Here is a 19,988-nt window from a genome sequence, read left to right as displayed (position 1 = left end):
TATCCATTAAAAGAGAGAATGGTTTATTGCAACACTTTATATAAAATGTTGTTAGCAATTTAAAAATTATTCCTAGAAGTTAAGCTATAAAAACGATGAGTAGTAGTATTTGACATAGAACCGTTGCTACGTAGATAATATCAAAGTGTTGTGATCCATTGCGCCATGACTAGGGGTGCAAACGAATCGAGTCGGTTCACGAGCTTTTCAAACCGGCTCGATAAATATTTGATTTGTATTTGAACTTATTGAATTTGAGTCGAACTCAAATATGTTCCAACTTTTTTCGAGCCGAACTCGAGCCCAAATTATTTAGTTCGATAGTTCGGAAGCCGCTCGTGAGTCTTAATATTTTATTAATATAATATAATTATATATTAAATAAATAAATTTTGAGCCTTTTGAGTACTTATTTATGAGCAATAGTTCGAATAGCTCACGAACATGTTTGAATCTTTTGAGTCGAAGTCGAACTCGAACTCGAGCTTTGATTCGAGACGAATTTGAGAATCACACTCGAACTCAAATATAACTAATTTGAACCATTCAAGCTTTAGATTTTTCTTCATATTCGGCTCAATTTGATTCGTTTACACTCCTAACCATTACTTTGAGTAGAGCCATCAATTTAGGTTGGGTCTATCAAGTTGATACACTTTAATTGTTATTTTTAAAAATAGTATTAATTAATTTTAACTAAGTTATTAGCTAAATTTATTTGGTAAATATATTTAATTAGTGATTAATTCTCTTTTAGCATCTACGATAAACAAAAGATACGCGCGTATAATAATTAGTGGACAAACGAGAGTACGATAACAACAATAGTATAAAAATTGACAACAAAAGAAAAAAATTAAGAAAGAAATAACGGTAAAGTAGAGAAAAATTCCCAATGATAACTTGAATTTTGCATGCAATCCTCACTCATAAAAAACTTTGTTTCCACTCCCTGACAAAGTTTTATTTGCTTCAACTCCCTCATGCAAATATTGTAACCTAATTGCCTCTTATAATTCCTCTTAAATTCAGCACTTTACCTTAGAATCGAGTATATTTTCTATTAAATTGAGTATATTTTTTTTCCTGTTTTAATATAATTCCTCTTAAATTCAGCACCATGTAAAAAGAAAATCTAGTATATTTTATATCCAATTAAGTATCATTTAAAGAAAATCTAGTATATTTTCTATCAAATTGAGTATCATTTAAATAAAATCTAGCATATTCGAGTATATTTTCTATTAAAATTGTCCTTCATATTTTTAGGTATAAATAGTCTAAAAATGAGTATAATTCCTATTAAATTCAGCATTTTAAACTAGAATTGAGTATATTTTCTATTTAATTGAGTATGATTTTTTTTCCTATTTAATATAATTCCTCCTAAATTCAGTATCATTTGAAAAAAATCTAATATATTTTTTATCCAATTAAGTATCATTTAAAGAAAATCTAGTATATTTTCCATCCAATTGAGTACCATTTAAAGAAAATCTAGTATATTTTCCATCCAATTGAGGTGAAAAAGAATCGTACTCAATTTGATAGAAAATATACTAGATTCTAGTTTAATGTACTGAATTTAAGAGAATTTATACTCATTTTTAGACTTTTTATATTTAAAATATCAGGGACAATTAGATAAGTATATTAGATTAGGGAGTGAAAAAAAAAAAATTTTCCAATGGGGAGTGCATGCAAAGTTGTATTTGCCAATGGGGTATGCATGTAAATTTTCCCAAGAAATAAATTTAAAGAGAAATAATCTATTTTAATATTAAATATAATTTTATAAAAAAATAAATATAAAAATATCATGTCCAAATTTAAAAATAAATAAATATTTTAATTTATCAGTAAAACCTAACTTACACTGGAAAAAAAATGAAATATTACTATTCAAATATAATTTTAATGAACAATAAATTAAACATTACAAACAAACTAAATTTAGCTAGTAAAAAATTATATATTATCGGCCAAATCTAACCTTGGTTATAAAAAAATTAAATATTATTGGTCCAAGTTTGTAAAAAAATACACATTACCGACACATAGATTTAACAAGCTAAGTATAACAATTAAATATTACTAGTCAAATCTAACTTTAGTCAGTAAAAAATTAAATATTACTGATCAAATATAAGTTTGATCAGTAAAAAAATTATACATTATTAGTCAAAGCTAAGTTTGACCATTAAAAAAAAGTATACATTACCAATCAAATCTAACTTTGACCATCACACAACTAAGGAAGAGAGAGTGCAAGATTAGGGTTTGAAGATCAAGAGTTGGATGCCATGAAAAGGGCGAATGAACATGTGGTTTAAATAGGAAACAAAGGAAATACAATGATTGGCTATTTTAATGCATTGAGTAGGACAGAGGGGATAATAATTTTTAATTATTGGACCAATTTTAATCTAATGGTAAATAGTATCAAAGGTGGAGCACCTTGCTTGTAATCCATTGCTCTTGTTTTATTCAGTGAGCGATTGTCATATAGATAGACTATTTTAGATCTTAATCAGCAATTCAATATCATCTTGATATCCTTTTTGAAAATTTAAAATGCAAAATATTTCACAATTAAATTTAGAATTCAATATGAGCAATTTGGAAATTGTTTCTAGAAGTTAGAACAATAGAAGCGATTAACAACAACGTTTGATAAAGAACTACTATTAAAAGTATTCATTATCAGTAGTTTCAAGATTATTTTTTAATGGTTGTATCATTAAAAGTGATTTATAACAACAATTAATGTAAATTGATTCTCAAACTATGCAACATGAGCAATTTAAAAATTAATTCTAAAATATAGAGCAATAGAAACAGTTTATAGTAGCATTTTGTACAAAACGATGTTAAAAGTATTTAGTAAGAATGATTTGATAATTATTCTTAGAAGTCAGAGTAATAGAAATAGTTAGTAGTAGCATTTGACATAGAATAACTAGCATGTGACATAGAATCACTGCTGAAAGTACTCAATATTAACAGTTTCAAGATTATTTCTAATAGTTATATCATGAAGAGCGATTTACAGTGATGGTTTATTCAAACCGATGATAAAACTATACAATAGAAGTAGTTTGAAAACTAATTCTAAAGTAATGGAGCAATAAAAATGGTTTATAGTAGCACTTTACACAAAATGATATTAAAAGTGTTCAGTAGGAACATGTTGATAATTGTTCTTAAAAGTTAGAGCAATATAAATAGTTTGTAGCAACGTTTGACGTAAAAGTGTTGCTAAAAGTACTCAATATCAGTACTTTTAAGATTACTTTTAATAGTTATATCATTAAGAGTGATTTATAGTGGCGGTTATTTAAATCGGTACTAAAACTATTCAACAAGAGTGATTGTAAAACCGTTTCGAAAAGTTAAGACAATAGAAACAGTTTAATTCAAACTGATTCTGTTGTTAGATTTTCAAGAGCAATGTTACAACCACTTCTAATAGACCGCATATCCAAATACTCGAATATTTATATCCAATTATTTAATTAGGTTTTAAGAATCTCTCCATACCCTCTTCTATTCAAATTAAATATCAAATTTTTCATCAGGTTTGGATAAAATTATACACAAGCATCAAATATTAAATAAGAGATAAAATGAATGTGTTATTTTGTTGGCATTGCACCCAAAAAAACAGGAGGCAAAATTGATGATTCCTAATGACATGAACTGAAAATATAATTAAATGTAACGAACATTAATTGTTTGATCTTATCATGGCATCTCTCTCACCTCACCTCGCCTCGCCTGTCCTAAGGAAATATAAAACATGGTAATTAATGTCATTGAGGAAATTGAGCAAAGTGAATTTGTCTCCATTTTTGTTTAATTAAGCTCCAGGTACAAGAACAAGTTGACCGACTTCCTTAAAGGAGCCATTATTTCCGGGGGTTGAAATTGAATGGCACGGGCTCGACACTGAATTATTGCCCCAACGACAGCAAAATCATATATATATATATATATATATATATATATAATCATGACGATGACGATGAGTAACTCCAATCTACACCACCTCAAACCGAAAGGAATAACACACTGACCACTACAAGACAAGACAATAAATAAATATAATAATTTTAAAAAACAAACAGATAATACAATAATGAGAATCATATAATAAATAAATAATAAGGTAGAAACTACAACAGCCTGCCGACAAAGATTGCAAGCAGGGTACGGATTTTGCGAGCAACCGTTCTTGCCGTATCCACGAAACCCGGGGAATAAATTCGTATGCCTTTTTATATAATTATATGCCGAGCATAAATGCGCAGTATATGAAATTCACTGATTTAACTCTAATTACATCATTAAGAACTAATATTGCTAATTATTTCTTCACTGATCAGAGCCCAATGCTCCATGTCTGAATGCACAGCCGCACCCTTTTCCTCCACTTTATCATAAAGCAAAAGCAGCTTAAAAAGTCACAAGTAGGAAATTATATAAATATATATATTTATATAAATCGCACCCAAAATTGTTCTTATCGAAAAAGGAAGAGGAGTTGTGAAGAGAAAAGCACACGAGGACAAAAGTGTCCACACCTCTATGCATTGATCAGCTTCTTCCTCTCCAGCCTTTTCTTCACTGATCAAGTGCAGCAGCGGTAGCAAAACATATTCTTCCAAGTTTGGAGATTCTAATCAGTTCTCCTTTCGAGTTCAGTTTAGTTTGAGAGCCAGCTCCAATCTGTGATGCATGCGGCAGATGATGGAGGGAACCAGTGGCTGTTCTGCTCCAGCTTGGTGGAGCTTGAACGCATCCATGGCTCTTCCTCAACCTTCCAATTCTGAGATGTGGCAGCAAGACCATGATCATGGCGGCCAAGATTTGCCAGAGTCATGGTGCCGACTTTTGTTGTAAGGAAAATAGCAAAAAACCCTCTTCTTTTACAGTCATGAGTTAGATCTAACTAGCTAGGGTTTCTGGTTTCTTTGTTTATGTATGTATGTATTTGTGCGTGTTCGATCTAGAGGAGGGTTCATAATTGGGGAAGAAGACCAGAAGCATGGCTTGATCAAGTGGACTGATCAGAGCAATAACTGTGGAGTAGAACCATTTGGAGCAAAAGGTGGGAACCGCCCACCCCAGCGGCCCCCTGCGCCCGGCCCCACAGGTGTGCAGGAGGAGAACCATTGATACATGAGCAGATGGTTTCATCTGTGGCAACACATACATCAGCTACAGGATTTCACGATCAACATCATCAAGCGCAGAGCCATGGACCATCCTCATGGACACAAAATAGTACTGTTCTTCAAGCATCATCTCCCGGATCCTGTGTCACCACCAGTCTCAGCACCCACAGCATGTTGGATTTCTCAGCCAAGCGTAGACACAAATTACCCGCAGACCATAATAACTCTTCTGAGGTAATTATTAATTATTCATCAGGAAGATCATACGAAAATTCTCTATTTCTGAAACTTGTGATGCACAATTTCAGGGAAACAGCACAGAAGCTGCTCCAACTTTGAAGAAAGCTAGGGTTCAAGGCTCTTCCTCTCCACAATCTAGTCTCAAGGTTCATATATAAATATTTAGTTTTAGTTTTCTAGATATTCTGCTAGCTAAAAGAATTGCTTTTGGGAAATTAATGGTCAGTGATGATAACAGGTGAGAAAGGAGAAGCTGGGGGATAGAATAACAGCACTGCACCAGTTAGTGTCGCCATTTGGCAAGGTATTGAATGCATCTTTTAATGCTATGCGTGTATATAATTATCAACCATCATGGAGCTCTCAATAATTATCAAAGTTTGAAATTGATTATAGATTATAAGAATTTTAGCTGACATAGAGTACTCCTTTTTAGACTGACACAGCGTCGGTATTGCAAGAAGCCATTGGGTACATCAGATTCCTCCAGAGTCAAATCGAGGTCAAATCTCTACTCTCTTTCTCTCTAAACTGGTACACTGAAAGCAAGCGAAGCGTTTCTGTGTTTTTATAAAACAAAAAGCTGATGGTGCGCATGCAGCACGCACGCAGTAAAAGCTACATCAGAATTGTTGTATATATATATATATATATATATATATATATATATATATGCAGTACTATATTTTAGTTATCGGTGTCTTGTAAAATCAGGAGGTTGGATTGATCGATCTCTTGTTTATAATATATCTTTGTAGGCACTGAGCTCGCCATACCTGCAGCAATATCATCATCAGCAGCAGCAGCAGCAGCCTGTGAGTATAATTATGAATTAGGCTTAGCAATCCCCTCCACACAAAGTAAAGTACCACTGTCTAAACAGGGGATAATTAGACAATTAAGCTGAACAGGAACCACTGTTTTCAATTATTTAACAGGGAAATAATGAGGAGGAGGAGGAGGAAGAGGAAGAAGAAGAAGAAGAAATTAAGGACTTGAAGAGCCGAGGGCTGTGCCTTGTGCCAGTGTCCTTCACCATGCACGTAGGAGGCGACGATGGTGCAGATTTCTGGGCTCCTTCTCTTGCTGGAGGATTCTGACCGTGGAGGAGAGCAAGGAACTTAAGTATTTCACATGCATGCGGCCATGCAGTGGGTATAGGGTTGGAGGAAGGCATAACATCATTAGCAGTCATTCTGATTGCAAGCTATGCTCAAGGTTGATTGCCAATGATGTTATGGAAGGTTAATCGATTAACTACGTGCTAGATGTACACAATTCATGGTATGTTTGCTAGATGCTAGCCATTGGTGATGTATATGATGTATTACTTGTGATTAATCACGATCAGTTTTGTTAATAAAAAATGTGTAAGTCATTAACCTACCATTAAATATCATATCTTTGTTTGTGTTATAGTTAAATACTCTCCCCTTTTCTCATCTCTCCCCTTCTCTAATCACAATTTTATCCTATTCTAATTGATCTAGAAAAAAATTGAACAAAAAAAAAAAAGTAGTCCGGTGCACGAAGCTTCTGTCATGCGAGGTCCCGGGGAAAGATCAATTGTACGCAGCCTTACCTTGTTTTTTTTATAAGAGATTGTTTCCAGTACATTCGAACCCGAGACCTTTTGGTTACATGATAACAATTTTATCGTTACGCCAAGACTCCTCTTCTAAACGAAGAATAAATAAAAAATAAAATTAATTTAATTATATATATATATATATATATATATATATATATATATATATATATATATATATATATATATATATATATATAAAAGGAAATAATTTGATTCGATTTGGATAAATGAGTGGTTTGTTTGGTGTGCGCTTACTTTCTTGCTTGCTCCGTCGCAGTCGAGAGCGAGGGCCACGATGGCGGCACCGGAACAGGGCCGTACCTGAGTTTTCGTAGGCCTGAGTCGAAGTTTCAAAATTAGGCCCCTGTAATTAATTTTTCTTAATCAAAAGTATTCTTCATTAAGACCTACAAAATACAAAGCAAAATATTAATTTGAAATTGTATATACAATATATGTAATTTAGTTAAACAATAATAAATTATAGATATTACCAATACTCACTTAAATATAACACGTTTTGTCGTTTTTGATGCAAAAATATCAATTAAGCATGAGTAATCAAGATATTCCACAATTTTCTTCTCAATTGACAGCATGGCCAGCCCGTTCAATCTTTCTTGTGACATAGTTGATCGAAGATAATTTTTGATCAATTTCAACTTCGAGAAACTTCTTTCGGCAGTTGCAACTGTAACTGGTATAGTCAACAAAATTCTGTAAGCAATATAAGCATTCGGATAACAACCATCCACATCTTTGAGATGATTCAACACGTCTATTGCTCTTTTTGCTTCTGTTGGTAAAGAATACTTCAAAAGAGTTAACTCCATGAATAACTCATGTCCATCAATATCAGAATTGTCATTATGCTTTAAACATTGTTCAAGATTTTCACAAGATCTTAACAAATTATCATCATCAACACACTTTAATTTCTCCAAACTGAATAAAAACCCAAAAGTTTCTTCATATTTTTTAAATTGTTCAAACCGGCTTTGTAGAGAAGAATACCCTTGATCAATCAAAAAGAGAAAGTAGTTAACTCTGAAAGATTCCTCCGCTGATTGTGTTACCTCATTTGTAATAGTTTCATCAAACTATTTTTTTCTTCTAATAATACGTTTTTCCTTGAATGAAGCTTCAATTCCCAATTCATTTGCCATTTGTTTAGCTTCATTAACAGCCTTTTCAAATCCATGTTCTCTATATTCTTCAAAATTCAACATAAGACCCTTTATATGTTTAATAGCAACATCAATATCTACATCTTCAGCTTGGAGAATCTTGCTTACAATATTTACTGAATGCAACAACTTATACCAAATTACCAAACCAACCAAGAATTCAAAATTTTCAAGATCATGTGTTGCTAAAGACTCAGCCTCACTCTTTCCTGTTGGATCATCACCCATGTCTGCTAAGTCAAGTAAAGCATCTCTTATCTTTGAAATTTGTTCTTTTATTGGTCTCACACTTTCAACGTGACTTTCCCAACGGGTTTGTGACAATGGCTTAAGTGTTAAACCTTCCATGTGATGTTTGAAAATTTTCCATCGCTTGGTAGAAGATGAGAACAATTTATATATCCGTTGTATTACTCCAAAAAATGACATAGCTTGAGGACAACAATTCGCAATATCACATAATGCCAAATTTAGGCTGTGACATCCACAAGGAGTATAGAAAGCTCTAGGGTTAATATCTAATAATCTTCTCTGCACTCCATTATGTTTTCCTTTCATATTTGATCCGTTGTCATATCCTTGGCCTCTTATATCATCAAGATTAAGTCCAAGATTTTTCAACACAGTTTTTAACTCAGTAAAAAGTCCAAGTCCTGATGTATCATCTACCTTCAAAAATTCAACCCAATATTCTTCTATCACTGCAGAGGTTGCTGAATCATCCACACAACGTATTACAAGGGACATTTGTTCCTCATGACCTGCATCTGGAGTACAATCTAGTATAACTGCATAATATTTGGCCTTTTTAACTTTTGCAATGATTGATTTTTTCACTTCATGTGCCAACATCTGTATCAACTCATTTTGGATTTTAGGACCAAGATATGTATAATGAGTTTCACTTGATTGTATCCGACGAATGTGTTCTTTCATTATTGGATCAAACTCTGCTATCATTTCAATCATTTGCAAAAAATTGCCATTGTTTTCAGCATAAATTTTCTCATAATCTCCTCGAAATGCCAAGTTGTTTTTTGCCAATCTATGCACAATAGCAATTATCCTCTTTAATAGTTGTCTCCAATGCTCCTTCTCTTTGTTGATTTCTACTTGTATACTATCATCAATTGTCTTATTTTTTTCCAACCTTTTCTCCAATTCAATCCAATTAATCATACAATCAATATGTTCCTTACTTGCTTCATGATTTTTCAGACTACGACTCAAGTTATGCCAATCTTTGTACCCTTCATTAGCCAATTGACCAATTTTGTACATGGTACTTTGAGTTTTGAATAATTTGCAACAGAAGCAAAATACTTTGTCGGAAGAAATTGAATACACAAGCCACTTTCTATCTTTTTTTTCGCCATTAGGTAGTAATCTCTTGTAATGTGATGCATCAAAATGCCTACCATTATTGTCCTTAGGAAACAAAACACCATCAACTCTACTTGAACCCCTTTCAACTAAAAAATCCCGAATATTTTGATCAATCTTATCCCAATTTGCTGGATCATCAACATTAAGTGGAAACAAAGTCTCTTGATTTTCAGATTGATTATTAACCACATCCACATCATCTTCATCATTCGATTCATTTACATTGAGGGTTTGAATCAATTCTATATCCAAAGATTGATCAAGTTCTTCAACATGAATGTTGCTTTCATTCTCTTGTTCCACATTCGTTGGATTATCAATTGTTTCTTCTACCATCATTCTCTTGTTACTAGAAAAATATTTATCAATATCTCCTGCTTGACTTTGAATTAATGCTTCTTCCTTTTGCTTTCTCTTTCTTTTCTGATAGCCAGATAGATGTTTGGGATTGGAAGCCATTAATTATATTTTACCTAAAAAATATGTAAGAATTATCTAAATATTAAAACTCTTATAGTCTTATGTTGTCAAAAATTTTCTAAGAAATTATATTAACTACAAGAAAAACCCACCTCAAGGGAAGAATTTCCAATTTGATATTTTTACCTATATTATGCTCCTCTTAGTTAACTGTAAGCAAATATACAAGATATAAATAAGATTCCAATTCTTACTACTGCAACTATGAATGTTTTTGCATCAAGAGATAAAAACTAATATCTTATTACTGATTAGGATCGATAAATCAAAAAAGCAGATTACACAACTCAAGAAGACTGCCCTATCAGAAAAATGATTGAGAAAAATATAAAATGAAAAAGAAAAAGTGAATTCTGGTATCACAATCCAAGACCGGAATACACTGAAAAAAATAGAATAAATGCTAAAAAATAATACTTGAGATTTCAACAAAAAAGAAAATACCTGAAATATGAGTCCGGCTAGCAATAGCTTCCACTTCTCCCTGAGAAGCTTAAGTTCCACAGAAGTTTCCGTGAAAACCCTCTTCCATAGCTGCAAAACAAAAGACGAAAGCAACCATCAAAACAAATAAAACGTCAAGAGAGCGATAGAAGTCTCCCTGCACCAAAGTGCAGAGGGAAAAAAAATACTAATCTTTTAGGGAAGACGAGGACCTTCACCTTGGAAGACTCACGAACGACGTAAAGCGTGCAGCAGCAGTGCAGACCGACGGCGTTAGTTGCTGGCGGCAGGGGAAATGAAAAATCGAGAACCTATGGAAGAAAAAGGGGAAATAGGGTTAACTTATTATTTTACACTTTTACATAAAGTTTTTAAAATTATAATTAAGTCCTGAAAAGTGTAGCATGATTATTATAAAAACACTCTATTGTGCTCCAACTAATGGGCCCCCTAAGATGATGGGCCCTGAGACAGTTGACTCTTGGGACTGTGCTCAGGTCCGGCCCTGCACCGGAATGAAGTGAGACGGCGATGCTCGTCATCGATATGCAGGTAAGCCCAATCGAAGAATCCTCTTTTGATTTGGTCTTTTGCTTCGATTTATGGTTTTATTTGGATCAATTGGCAGAAGGATTTCATTTTAGCGGAGAGAGGGAGCCCGTTGCCCGTCGCAGGCGGCCAGGGCATCGTCCCGACCGTGATCCAGGCCGTTGCAGCAGCACGGGAGCGTGGCATATTGGTGATTTGGGTCCGTCGTCGTTTATCACCGTTTGTTTATATATCACCATTCTTCTGATTAATTTTTTTTATCCACGATCTGATGTATAGATTCAAAGGGTTTGCTCAACATTCGAGTCGGGGAGATGTATATAGATGAAAAATACCTGAACCTTAGGGTAGCATTTATTTCTTGTGAGTTCAATTATTTGGGGAAAGGGGGAAGAATGGAGATAAGAAACTTCTGCTACGCGTTTTCATGAATTAGGTTGCTTCTTTGGCAGACTACTGTGAATTAAATGCATAACCAGTTCTTGTACAAGAATGTATGTCAAATAGATGATGGAAGAATTGAGGTATAGTATTGTGGTGGGCTACTTTCCTCTATCTGAGGACAATAACCTGCTAGCGTTGGAATGGCGTGAATAATCTCATATCTTCCATTCATTTTACTTTTTATTCCATTATTAACTCTCTTCCATTGTGATTCCATAGGATAGAGATTTCACCCCCTATTCATTTGGCCGTCGGCTATAAGCTAGGTACTCACCCATATAGGATAGAGATTTCACAATGAGTTGGACAAGGACTCTGGCTTAAGATGTGTCAATTATTGACATTATCCGCAAATCGAAGCCTATTTGATATTACCATCCGTGCTAAAAGTACAATTGAGATTGATGAGGATGATCACTAGAACTTCTAGTTGCATGGTTAACATAATGGGTCTGATTTTTGCACATTTCTATCATCGAACTGTAGAATGATACTCGAGTTCCGGAGTAGCTTTTATGACGCTGGGTATACAGGGATGTCAGCGCTTTATAAGTAATACTTGCAAAGCTACTGTTTGAGGTCGAATACATTCTTTCTTTGATTCATGCATAATCATTATCATCATCATTTAGCTATTTTAGTTCCAACTATCCTAGTATGTGTTAGGGTCGATTTGTAGCTAGAGGGAGGGAGGGGATGAATAGCTCGTCGTACTTCGTTTGCTTGCTTCGGTGTTGTTGATACGTAGTGGAAAGAACTCGAAACAAGACTCACAACGCTAACATGTAGATTTAACTTGGTATCCACCTCAAGAAAAGGTGACTAATCCAAGGATCCACACACGACGCACTCTCCACTAAGAAAAACACTCCTTCTCGGTAACTACCGAAGGCGGAGAAACCTTGTATAATCTTTCAATACAACAAGAAGAAAAGAAGAAGCAAATACAAAGAAAATCTTACAAGATTTTACACAAATGAAACCCTAACTAATTTCTTCTTCTTGTGTGGAACACCTCTTGACCTTGGAAGTGCAGCAACACTTTGCTCCAAGAAGCTTCAAGAACTGACGAGAACCTGTGAGAATCGTGAGAGAGGAGAGCTTCGAGTGATTTTTAGTCGCTGCGAGGAAGACAACTTTAAACTCGACGCTTCCTTCGCAACGGTCACATTCCAATCGATTAACCAATCGATTGGGGAGACTTGAATCGATCGGCTAATCGATTCAGAGCGCTTCTGTGCTAATTGGAAACTGCCTGAATCGATCGACCGATCAATTCAGGCTTTCTTGAGATCGCGCGAGAAAACTAGCCTCCAATCGATCGACCGATCGACTGCAGTGCCCAATCGATCGGCTGATCGATTGGGTAGTATTCTGTGCTCGTGATTTTGCTTCCTAATTGATCGATCGATTGACCAGCCTTCAATTGCAGTCCACCTTCAATAGATCAGTTGATCGATTGAATCGCAGTTCAATCGATTGGCTGATCGATTGACCTTCATTTGACTTGCTTAACTCAAGTCTAAGGTTCCCAAACCCAACATCCGGTCAACCGTGACCTGTTGGGACTTCTTCATGCCCAGCATCCGGTCAACCTTGACCTGTTGAGACTTCTTCACCAAGTGTCCGGTCAACCCTTTGCCCCACTTGGACTTTCCAACACCAAGTGTCCGGTCAACCTTGCTCCACCTGGATTTCCACGTGTCTGATTTCACTCACCAAGTCTTTGCATCTGCCTAGCTTCACTCATTAGGACTTTCCATCTGCCTGACTTCACTCACCAGGACTTTCTGGCTTCTCTCACCAAGACTTTCTGGCTTCACTCACCAGGACTTTCCATCTGCCTGGCTCACTCACCAGGACTTTCCCATTGCCCGACTTCACTCATCAGGACTTTCACCTAGCTTCACATACTAGGATTTTTCCACTGTCCGACTTCACTCACCGGGACTTGCACCTAGTTTCACTCACTGGGACTTTCACCTGCCTAGCTTCACTCACTAGGTCTTTCACCTGGCTTCACTCACCAGGATTTCCCAACTACCTAGCTTCACTCATTAGGTCTTTCACCTGCCTAACCTCCAGTTAGGACTTTCCCAGTCAAGTATCCAGTCAAACTTTTGACCTACTTGACTTTTCTTCACATCTAAGTGATCAGTCCTAGACCAGAAGGGAATTGTATTAACAATCTTCCCAATCGGACGATTGCTCCTGCAATCTCCATATATTGTCAAACATCGAAACCTAAACATCGAAACTCAAACTTGAGCTAACTCAAGCTTAGTCAACATGATCAACCTTAACCCAGGGGATATTGCACCAACACAGATACATAAATCTTAATCCATTGCTATATGGAAAGTCATATCTCTAACTTTTGATGCATGTATACTTAAATTTGACTTTGTATTATAGTCTCATGGATTGAAAGAAAATGTTAAGAGTTGCAGGTTGTTCGAGAACATGATCGTTTTGGAAGAGACGTGGAACATTTTCGCAGGCACTTCTATTCGAATGGTGAAGGACCAGCAGTAAAGGGTTGCGTTGGTGCGGAGCTAGCTGATGGACTTGTAATTGCAGATGGAGACTATAAGTTGGTGAAGACACGCTTTAGTGCGTTCTTTGCCACAAATCTTCATCTTCTTCAGGGCTGTGGAATCAAGAATCTGGTTGTTGTTGGTGAGCAGTGTTAAATATTAGAAATGATATATTTATTTCCACTACTTTTTTTCGCTTAATGTACTTAAAAACAGGGCACCAATTGCATACTATAATTATTGCTTCTTATATATGTTAGGACTTAGGACTTGCAAACAATTTTGTTCAATGATATCAACAAACATTGACACTGGCTTCCAATCTGATTGCAATTAACTTCTCCTGCAAACTAAAAATTAATTGGCAGACCAAATTAAAACTATCGGACATTATTCTTCCAAACTTTTCTTATTTAACAAAGTTGAGGGCTTCATCTTTGGAATCACAAGTTACTCTCTCTAACTTATTTCGTCACTCAGATTATTTCTTTTCATGTTCATTCTCTTTCTTATGACTCCATATGTAATTACTGAGTTTATTTGAATTTTTTTGCTTGGAGAAAATGAATTCTTGTTATCAAAAGCTACTTTCAAAGTAAAATATTATGGCAAAATCCTTTTGTTCTTCTCACTTTACGGTTTGACAAGGCACTTGCAGTTTCAGTCATTGAGTTTTTTTGTTCCTTTTTTCATGTTATCTTGAAATGGAACTGACAAGAATGAAATAGAAGTACGTATTTCAAAAGAAATATGTATTTCTGTGTTTGGTTCATGGAATAATAATTACAACATATCAAATTAAGTATTCTTATCTCTGATACAAAGCATACCTCCAAATTCTGTCAGAGTTGATATTTTAGGTCATTTTGCAATCAGGAGTTTACAACTTTGCAGAACTATCTACATCAGTATGAAATACTATTATCCTTGTGAACCAAAAAGATACACTTAGAGAATGTTAACCAAATTAAACGTCCTTTTCAAGGATTAACATCAAAGACAAACTTTGAAAGTTTAAGAGGACATGTCATTTAAGATAGTTTTGAGTTGGTAATTATCTTATTAGGAGGGTATAACAATCTTGGTAGAATTTAAATTTGATTTGATATGTTACTAGTTCGTTGTCAATTTTGTCCAGATTCTTTAGAAGAGACCTCAACCTGAGCGAGTCTCCTTGGCTGTTGTGCAGCATAACCATCTCTTTTGTATTTGATCACTCTCCATTTCTTAATGCTTCTTTATATAATCCAAAAGTATGTTTGAAGGATTTGGTGGAAAGTAATTAAATTCGGTATATCAAAAACTACTAATTCTTTTTTCACTTCAAGATTAAATGAGGCAGTATGATTAGTTCCGTTTACTAAGTTTTCCTCGAAAAATTCTGATAGGCTTTATTATTATTTGTAGGAGTTCAAACTCCAAATTGCATAAGACAAACTGTATTCGATGCTGTTGCACTGGATTACCATTCTGTGACTGATATCCGATGCTACCGCCGCTGCTACTCCTCAAATTCACTCAGGTGAGTTCCTCAGTCCATTCTTGCCTATGCTTCTGGGTTGTCTTTTGATTACTCAATTCTCTTATATTTTCCTCAAGTTCTTGTTGTGCATAACTCAACGATAAATGTCTATGTGAAACAGAAAATATCTGAGATATGAAAAATATAGGAGTAGCTGCACCAACGTTGCAAGAATGGATGCAGCTTTGATGCTTCATCAAGTGTTCCGTAGAGCATGTTGTCTCAGTATCATAATTTCGTCTGTGGTTCATCATCTTAATTCATCATGGTTAAGAACGGCGTCCAAACTAGCGTGTATGGTTCCTGTTCTGCACTGGAGATTAGCTTGGCTTTTAGAACTCGTGGAGGAATAAGATTTATGTGGTGGATGACTCGACTTGTAGTGGGCTAAATAGAATTTTATTGGTGATGATGATTATACATTACTACCCACTTAGGCTGCACTTGTTTTTTTTAAAAATATTTTTTAGAAAATTAATTTTATAATGTACTTTTTACTAACAGAAATTATTATTATTATTATTATTATTATTATTATTATTATTATTATTATTTTGTAAAAAAAATTATTTTCATTTGTGAAATGTTATAATTGAAAAAAAATACTATGAAGTAAATTGATACTTTTATTATTAAAATTACTATTTTTAGTCATTTGATAACCATTACTTTGGTAGGAATTTTAAGGGGGCGTACACTCCCCTTTAAGTTATGTTTAGTTGAGTGTAATGTAATCTTGATTACATTACTACGTTTGGTAATGTAATGTATGTAATCTTTGATTATAAGGATGATTATATTCTTTTGTTCGGTGTCCATTATTTTTTATAAGGAAGGTAATTCGTATTACTATAAAATGACAAAAATATCCTACGACCTCTACCGACGGTCGTCACACATTTACTGGAGCTTGTGGCAACCAGCGGTCGTCGCCGTTGGCATCCTCCGTCTACGGTCGCCACCGGCAATCGGCGACGGCGACGACCGTTGGCGGCGAAGGCAAAGGCGGCTGGCGATGGCGGCGACGACTGCCGACGGTGGTCGCTGACAGCGGTCGATTGTGGTCGCTGATGGCGGTGGTCGCGGCGACGGCCGGCGGTGGTCGCCGACGGCGGTCGACTGTGGTCGCCGACGACGGCCGACTGTGGTCGCCGACGACTGTCGGTTGTGGTCGCCGGCGACGGCGGCTAGCGGTAGTCGTCGGCGGTGGCGGGCGGCGGTGGTCGCCGGCGGCGGCGGGCGACGGGCGGTGGTGGTCGCCAGTGGCGGTAGTCGGCGGGCACCCGCGGCGGTGGTCGCTTGCAGTGGCCGGTGGTGGTCGTAGGCGGCGGCGGCGACAGCGGCCGGCGGTGATCGGCGGTGGTCGTCGACAACGGCTGGCAGTGGTCGGCGGCGACGACTGGCGATGGTCGTCGGTGGTGGTCGCGAGCGGCGACCGATGATGGTCTCCGGCGACGGCCAGCGGGCGGGGTCGGCGGCGACCGACGGTAGTGGACGGCGACGACGGTGGACTAGGGGAATATTTGATATTTAAATTTTGGTTAAACGATGACATCATAATGTAATCGGATTACATAGTATTTACTTTGTAATCTAGATTACAAAATTTTATTATATTTTGTAATCCAAATTATATTATATTATAAATTTAAAATTAAACCAAACAAAATAATCAATTTTGTAATAAACGTAGTCTTATTTACTAGGTAAAAATAAAAAAGACGTGTCATATTTACTGAATGCCCAATGTAAAAACATTAAATGGGTAAAATTACGATGATGTAACATCATTTTTTTTATTTAAAGATTTTATTATAAATTTTAAATAGGATAACTAAAATTTTTTTTAGTGATCTTATGTATTCTTAAACTTTATAATTTATGAATAATATTTATCTAAATTTAAGAAATTCAATTCATTACCTAAAAAAAAGTTGATTTATTATATTGACGAATGGTCTATCAATACTTATCTAATTAACTGTTATAATGGGTAGTAATTATAATATGTAATAACTAACATAAACTTTATTATAGTCATTTTGACTTAAGTGATTTAAGTTTAAATAATTTTAAAAATTATTTTTTGATATAATAATATTTATATTATAAGATTTTAAGGTTTTTTTTTACAATCTTATAACAATTAGCTAAATAGTTAGTACATAAAAGTGATTTTAATTAATAATTTTGATTAAATTTAAATAGTTTTTATTAGGTTAAAAAATAATATTCTGATATATGATGTTTTATATATGATATTTTCATTAAAATGAACTAATCATTTTTTTTTTACTTTTTATAACCAATGAATAATGACTACTCATCAGCTGCTGTTACAATTTAAAATTTATGGTGGGTGGAAACTTCTCTAGGTGGACCATGTTATCTAATTCATTATTGTTTTTTTAATATAATTTAAGATTGAGAGTGAGTTCAGTTGTAGTTATATAACAATTAATTAAATAGTTATTATAACAGTTTTAAAATGATTTTCATCAACATAAACTAATTTTAATAAAATTTATAAGTTGATAAAAATATTTTAATTTAAGAATCTTTTAATTTATAATTTTAATTAAATTATATATACATATATATTAGAACACTTTACAAGTAGCTGTTGTAACTTGTAATAACACTGAATGGATATTTTCATATAAAATATGTGGTTGCCAGCGCATTTTTTTTTTATTTTTGCTAACTCGAGTTCGACAGTGGAAGTTGAGAGGATAGCATTGTTTGACAAAGAAGTGGAGTGAGACGGCGATGCTCGTCCTCGACATGCAGGCAAAGCCGACCAAAATATCTCCAATTCCGTTATATTAATGATTCTTCAGTATCGATTCCATATATATCTAGAGAAAGGTACATATAGATAAATCTCGGGTCATTATATTAATTCTTAAGAATCGATCCTTGATCATTACGTCGTCAAAGATACCATGCGTCCACTATCTATGTTATCTCCAATTTCGTGTCCTCCTCTTGCAGTTCAGTGATCTTTCCTTTAACTTTTTTTTGTGGGGATTTTTTCTCGATTTATTTCCAGAAAGATTTCGTCTTGCCGGATATGGGAAGCCCAGTGGTTCTCCCTAGCACCGATGTCATCGTCCCCACTATGATCGAAGCTGTCTCTGCTGCCCATGAGCGCGGTATTTTGATCATTGGGTAAGCCATGTAAGATTTACAATACATCATGATCCGGGAGATGAATCACGATAATACTGTTATTCGACCGGTAAGACGCTGAACTTCCTTACACTACAACAAAAATGCAAACGACAACACCCCTACGATAACTGTTTTAAGAGAAAGCGTTACGTATTTGCTCAAAGACAACGGTTTTTGCCAAAACTGTTGTCTTTGAACTCCCCATTAAATATAAAAGACAACGGTTTTAGAAAAACTGTTGTCATTGAGCGATTTCTTTTTGAATCAACAACACTTTTTACAACGGTTTTCTAAATCCGTTGTCTTTAAGCGTTTTTTTAGGGGCTACGACAACAGTTTTGATAAAACCGTTGTCTTTAACTTTATTCGTTTCGTCATTTCCCTCTCTCCGCAAATCTTTTCGGCGCCTTATTTTCCCCTTCGCATTCCCGAACCCTAAGCCATTTTTCTTTCCCTCTCCCCATACCATCTCTTCACGCCATCCTGTCAACCGCGCGACAGTAAGGGGTGCCATCTCCGCTGGATCTTCCTCCACGACGGTGTGCTATCTTCTCGTTTCTTGGTGAGCGGGTTTCTAAGCTCGACGAGTACCTTCCACTGTTGCTTCTTTGGCTCTTTGACTCCGTATTTAGCATGCTTTTTCTCTTCCAATCTATTCTGATCTTCTCTTTGCTAGCTTTCTTCCTTTTCCTTGCTGCTGTGGCTTTAGGGTTGGTTTCCCGCTCTTTGGTGGCCTTAGCTGCGGATTTGAGTGAGGAATGGGGGAGTCATCGCGGGTGAAGGAGCAGTGAGTGGATAGGGCCCGCCGCCAGGTGGTTGCGGGGACTTCTCGGCGGGAAGAAGATAGGCGTCGGCGAGCTCCCGGCGGACCACAAGGAGAAGCGCAAATGAGGCTTCGTCAAGTCCTCTCTCTCTCTCTCTCTCTCTAGACTGCAGGAGCGATTGGCGAACACTACAGAGAGGTGTGGATCGGCGAACACAGTTTTGTAATATGAGAGCAGCAGTGATTCGTCGACGGTTACGGATAATTAATAATCCTTCTTCTGTCATCTTCTTCGTCACCGATTCCTTAAAAACTGGAGTTTGAGCTTTTGATCGAAATCTGATTTAATTTTTACTCTTTTGGAGGCCCATATTTGAATTAAATTTAGCTTTTTATTCTCTTAGATTGCTGACTCTTGCCCTGTTGATTATTATCGAAATCTGGTTTACATTGAAGACGATTCCCCAATATGTTGGATCGGTTCGAAATTGATA

General features: G+C 35.6%; 2 protein-coding genes and 2 pseudogenes across 2 annotated transcripts; 3 read left to right on the top strand and 1 right to left on the bottom strand.

Moving 5' to 3' along the window:
- The first annotated feature begins 4,520 nt into the window (after window positions 1–4,520).
- Window positions 4,521–6,841, top strand: LOC122009628 (transcription factor bHLH68-like). The gene is made up of 7 exons (XM_042565860.1): window positions 4,521–4,898; window positions 5,013–5,411; window positions 5,486–5,563; window positions 5,656–5,721; window positions 5,854–5,919; window positions 6,176–6,232; window positions 6,356–6,841. The coding sequence occupies exons 2-7, from the start codon at window positions 5,190–5,192 to the stop codon at window positions 6,515–6,517; spliced, it is 651 nt and encodes a 216-aa protein (XP_042421794.1). The 5' UTR covers window positions 4,521–4,898; window positions 5,013–5,189; the 3' UTR covers window positions 6,518–6,841.
- Window positions 6,842–7,508: 667 nt separating this feature from the next.
- Window positions 7,509–10,040, bottom strand: LOC122010992 (zinc finger MYM-type protein 1-like). The gene is made up of 2 exons (XM_042567443.1): window positions 8,132–10,040; window positions 7,509–8,023 (listed from the first exon to the last, which is right to left on the bottom strand). The coding sequence occupies exons 1-2, from the start codon at window positions 10,038–10,040 to the stop codon at window positions 7,509–7,511; spliced, it is 2,424 nt and encodes an 807-aa protein (XP_042423377.1).
- Window positions 10,041–10,818: 778 nt separating this feature from the next.
- On the top strand, window positions 10,819–15,864 carry LOC122010991 (annotated as a pseudogene).
- Window positions 15,865–16,627: 763 nt separating this feature from the next.
- LOC122010990 overlaps window positions 16,628–19,988 on the top strand; it is a 52,162-nt pseudogene continuing 48,801 nt past the window's right edge.

This window comes from Zingiber officinale, chromosome 8A (genome assembly GCF_018446385.1).
Source record: "Zingiber officinale cultivar Zhangliang chromosome 8A, Zo_v1.1, whole genome shotgun sequence".
Taxonomy (NCBI): domain Eukaryota; kingdom Viridiplantae; phylum Streptophyta; class Magnoliopsida; order Zingiberales; family Zingiberaceae; genus Zingiber; species Zingiber officinale.
The sequence above is the reverse complement of the archived record's forward strand: the minus strand, read 5'-3'. Positions and strand labels throughout refer to the sequence as shown.